The following is a 4786-nucleotide window of genomic DNA, read 5'->3' on the forward strand; positions in this document are numbered from 1 at the left end:
AGCGTTGCTCATTCCAGGTAACCCTTTGATAAAAAAAAAAAAAAAATGGGGAGCACTGCTCAATACAACCACAAGGACAGCCCATGGAGCGAGGAATCCAACTTCTCAGAGACGATTAACGCTCGAAAGAAACACCATACTCACAATAACCCTCACTGGTGAGGGGAGCGATGCTTACAAAGCTTAACATGTGCACTTACCATATTATTTGGATTTTAGAGTTTTCCAAGCATCTGTTCACAGCCAAACGGGAGAGACAAGCTCAAATACAACCCTCAAAGGTGAGGGAGCCTCAGCATTCTCGTGCATACTCAGCATACTCTCGTGCACGCCGATTGCCCCCTCGGAGGCATCGTGTGCGTGCTCTTCGCCCAAACAAATAACGCATAGATCGTGTGTGTCATCAGATGTTAAACAACGTCAACACGGATGCACACATCCTTAAATGCTTTGCTAGTGCTCGCCATAATGAGATGAATAGAGATCGCTCTTACCACAGAAATGCACGCTTCAAACAAAACAGTCAATGAAGACGAAGAAGAGAATGATGTGTGCTCCCGGCGCCTATTTATACTATAGTCGCACCGGTAGTGACGTCATGGCTGTTGCCGGCCAACGAGTTGGTGTTTTTTCAATGTATGCTTCAGACACGGGTCACGACGAGGCGTTCCCCATAGCGACCCCTAGAGGACGCAGTTCGAAGTTCCCATGAAAGGGAACTTTGCAGTGATGTCATTTTAAATGGAATTAAACCCATCAATATAATAAAATATGGATTTAAGGAATATTGAAAAGAACCATTTTAAAATATTACAATGACAAAGATATAATTCAGACGAAGGGCAAATTATGCTGTAATTTTCTGCTCACCAAAGACAGTAACATTATAATTCATGTAGCTGGTTTCTCTGCTGACAGTTGTTAGTTGATAAAGTCCAGAGTCTGTGGTTCTGGTGTTTGTGATGGTCAGAGATCCGGTCGGATCCAGGTTTAATCTGTCTCTGAATCTCCCATCATATGTAGAGCTAGTCTGCATGTTGGCTTCAGCTATTTGAGTGTGTTCAAACATCCACTGTACCAACAAATATTTCTGTGTTTCAGTAACATCAGAGTGTAGAGTAAACGAATCTCCCTCCATCACTGATACTGACTTAATTTCACGTGCCACATCTAGAGAACAAACTGAAACATTTTTTGTCACAGACTATGGGGCCATTCACAAATAAACACATTTTTGCATTTGAATGAAAGAATGAAGAAAAGAAAAAAAATGAAAAAATGAAATGAATGAAAAAAAAAACACAAGGTGTCATGAATTTTATTTTAAAAGTTTAACTATTTAAATCGGTATTGCAGACGTTTTCTTTTATATAAATGTTGAATGATTTTAAGACTTTAAATCTTATAAAAGATGAATAACAATGAAAGGTCACGAGTTCAGTGTGAGTTTTCTTCAACATTCACTATCATGTGCCAACAGAAGTGAAACATAAAACACTCATCTGTGGATCAGACTGCTTTAACTTCATTTAGTAGTTTAATTCAGTTTCTTAATCAGAGCAGCTGTAATTGTAATTTAAATTATGTAACAATAATTGTGCAGCCCTGATGTGTTTTTTTGTGTTTATATCTGTGACTAGTGCAGATTTTAATTTTTAACTATTTTTTTCCCCCAAATGGAATTAAAGCCATTGACATCATAAAGGAATTTTGAAATTAATAGGACATTTTAAAATATCACAATGCCAAAGATATAATTCAACATAAGGGCAAATTATACTGTGATTCTCTTACCATAGACAGTAAGATTGTAACTCATGTAGCTGGTCTCTTGGTTCACAATGTTTAGTTGATAAAGTCCAGAGTCTGTGGTGCTGGTGTTTGTGATAGTGAGAGATCCAGTCTTATCGAGCTTCAGTCTGTCTCTAAATCTCCCATCAGGACCATCATACGTCGAGTTTGTTTCTGTGAGTCTGTTGACTTCAGCTATTCGAGTGCTTCTAAACTTCCACTGTATTAACAAATATTTCTGTACTTCAGTAACATCAGTGTTTAGAGTGATAGACTCTCCCTTCATCACTGATATTGTCTTCACTTCTTCTGTATCAACACCAAACACACCTGGAGAACAATCAGGAACATGTTTTGTCACAGACTAAGGCCCCCCAAAAAGATAATGTTATTTAATGACCAAATTAAATTACAGTTTAGGTCTGTATTATGTGGACATTTTCTACTAATATGAATGAATGGTTTGCAGTGAACTTTAAACTGGGATTAGATTTGAAATGGAAAAAGTTCAAGACAGCAGTAGAAACACTAAAGATGCAAAATAAAAGATGGGACAAACAGTTCAACAGGCAGATGTGCAAACAGAATAAAACAATTATCTGTGGATCAGACGGCTTTAATCTTATTGAGCTGACCTGACTGGTTCATTGACTAATTTAATTTTTATACTGGTTCATGACAAATTTAATTTTATACTGTCAAAATGACCTTAAATGAGCTAAATGCATGTCATGTTGAACATTATAACATTGATTTCAATTTGTGTAATTAATGATCAGTGTTATAAAACAGAAGTCCTTCAAATAAATGACTTAAGCCCACAAATGAATAATAGCTAACAAGACTTTAGTAGTCATAAAACACATTTTTAACTTACCAACCAGACACCACAAACACAGGGTGAACAAAACAAAAGCATGGACCCCCCCCCCAAAAAAGGTCGTTGACAGTGAATATGTAGGCTACATAAATACTTAATAAAAATAATTAAAAAAAAACATAAACGTTTCTATAATTATTTAGCTATTTTATTGGTAACCATGCATATTTAACAAACACGACTGCATATAATTAAATTTGTCAGACATGTAGAATGTATTTAAGACTGTACTTACAAACTATATTTCTCATGACTCTGTAAATAAAAAATATCATTAGAGATTGATGAAGATACGAGGCTACAAGCTTCAACACGCTGCTGACACGCCCACTCTGAGTTTACCACGCGTCCCTGTGTGTTCTGCTCGTCACAGATTTTCTTTTAAGGATAAATTTACCGTGTCCCCTTTAAGCGAATAATATTTGAGAAAAGCCGTGATTCTCAGTTGGAATAAAGTCTGGAGTAACGTCTGTAACGTTTCGAGTTTAGAGAGTATTTTGTGAGTTATTCACACTTCATTTGGTAGTATATGGGCGCTGCTCAGCAATGAAGAACATAACGGAGACCCATTGAAACAGAAGAATAGAAACAGTCTCTACTGATCATCTTTATTACATTCGGACACAGCTCTATAACAACATGCAGAACACGTTATTGCTCTCTCTTTTATTATTATTTATGGAAGGTAAGTTGTAGGCTATATGAATCTTTCAGTTTTCACAGCTGTTTGACAAATGCGGGAAGTAACAACGCGTCTAATAACCATACAGCATTTATAGATAATATGGTACACGTTTTAATAAGTGCTTCATGGGAAATCGCATCTGAAAAAATGCTGGAAAATTAGGGAAGTATTTACGTTCACGCGCACATCCTCATCTCGTATCCACCTCAGCGAGAGAAACGTAGCCTAAAGCTTATTAATGCAAAAAGACGGTGATACTGGATAAAAATTCAGTATACACATTGATGATGCATATACAGGCAAGTAGATGAGCGTCTAAATCATCGTTTATGATTGGGTTTCACATTTTTCCCTTACATAATCAGTACAGTAATGCAATGCCATATCTGTCTCACACACTGTTTTCAGTTGAATCCGCTTACTAATGTGGTATTAGTGAGTTTAATCTATATCTGTAACTGTTCTTTTATATTCTGCAGGTGTGTCTGGTGCAGATGAAACAGGGTCAGTGTCAGTGATGGAAGGAGATTCCGTCACTCTACACACTGATGTTAGTGAAATAAAGAACGATGATACGTTACTGTGGGTGTTTGGACCTAAAGGATTTGTCATATCTCAAATAACAAGAAAGAACGATTTGACCTCATTTTTTGTCACCGATGATGTGGGATTCAGAGGCAGATTGCAAGTGGATCAAAAAACTGGCTCTCTCACTATTAGAAATACAAGGATCACACACTCTGGACAATATAAACTAACTATCTCTAGAGAAAAGACTACGACCAAAATATTTAGTGTTACTGTCTTTGGTGGGTATCTCAAGTCTTGTTTAGATGACTGTTAGATCATTGTAAATCTAATGAATTACATTACAGACGAAGTCTGTGGTGGAAATATCTTGATTTAAGTTGATATGTCCCACTTCCAACCTCAGTGCATTCCACTCAATCACAAATATGATCTGATTCTTTTCCAGGTATTGTTAATGAGACGGATGGAATGAAATCATTGTCAGTGATGGAAGGAGATTCTGTCACGCTACACACTGATGCTGAAATGCACACAGATGATCTGATAGTGTGGAGGTTTGGAGATAAAGGCATCCTCCTGGCTAAACTCGATGTAGAGACTAAAGAGACCTCATTAAATGATGCTGATGAGAGATTCAAAGATCGACTGCAGCTGAATCAGACCGGATCTCTGACCATCACAAACACCAGAACTGAACACGCTGGACTTTATGAAGTACAGATCAGAGGCCATGAGAGCTCACAGCGATTCTTTCTTTTTGTCACGGGTGAGGCTTTATAGTTAGTCTTTCAATGTAATGACAAACATTTGCACTTTGTTCTTGTCATATTGATGAAGTTCATTTCATTAGTGGTACCACCAAAAGTGGAGAACCCCTGCTTTAGTATACACATATATAT

General features: G+C 37.1%; 1 protein-coding gene across 1 annotated transcript in view; it reads left to right on the top strand.

Moving 5' to 3' along the window:
• Positions 1 to 4786, top strand: part of LOC107667487 (uncharacterized) — a 50311-nt gene that overhangs the window by 3273 nt on the left and 42252 nt on the right. Inside the window, exons 3-4 of the mRNA XM_016459160.1 lie at positions 3836 to 4165; positions 4333 to 4653. Of these exons, the coding sequence (XP_016314646.1) occupies positions 3836 to 4165; positions 4333 to 4653 (651 nt within the window). The remainder of the gene's footprint in view (positions 1 to 3835; positions 4166 to 4332; positions 4654 to 4786) is intronic.

Source organism: Sinocyclocheilus anshuiensis, unplaced genomic scaffold (genome assembly GCF_001515605.1).
Source record: "Sinocyclocheilus anshuiensis isolate Anshui unplaced genomic scaffold, SAMN03320099.WGS_v1.1 scaffold1779, whole genome shotgun sequence".
Classification (NCBI taxonomy): Eukaryota; Metazoa; Chordata; class Actinopteri; order Cypriniformes; family Cyprinidae; genus Sinocyclocheilus; species Sinocyclocheilus anshuiensis.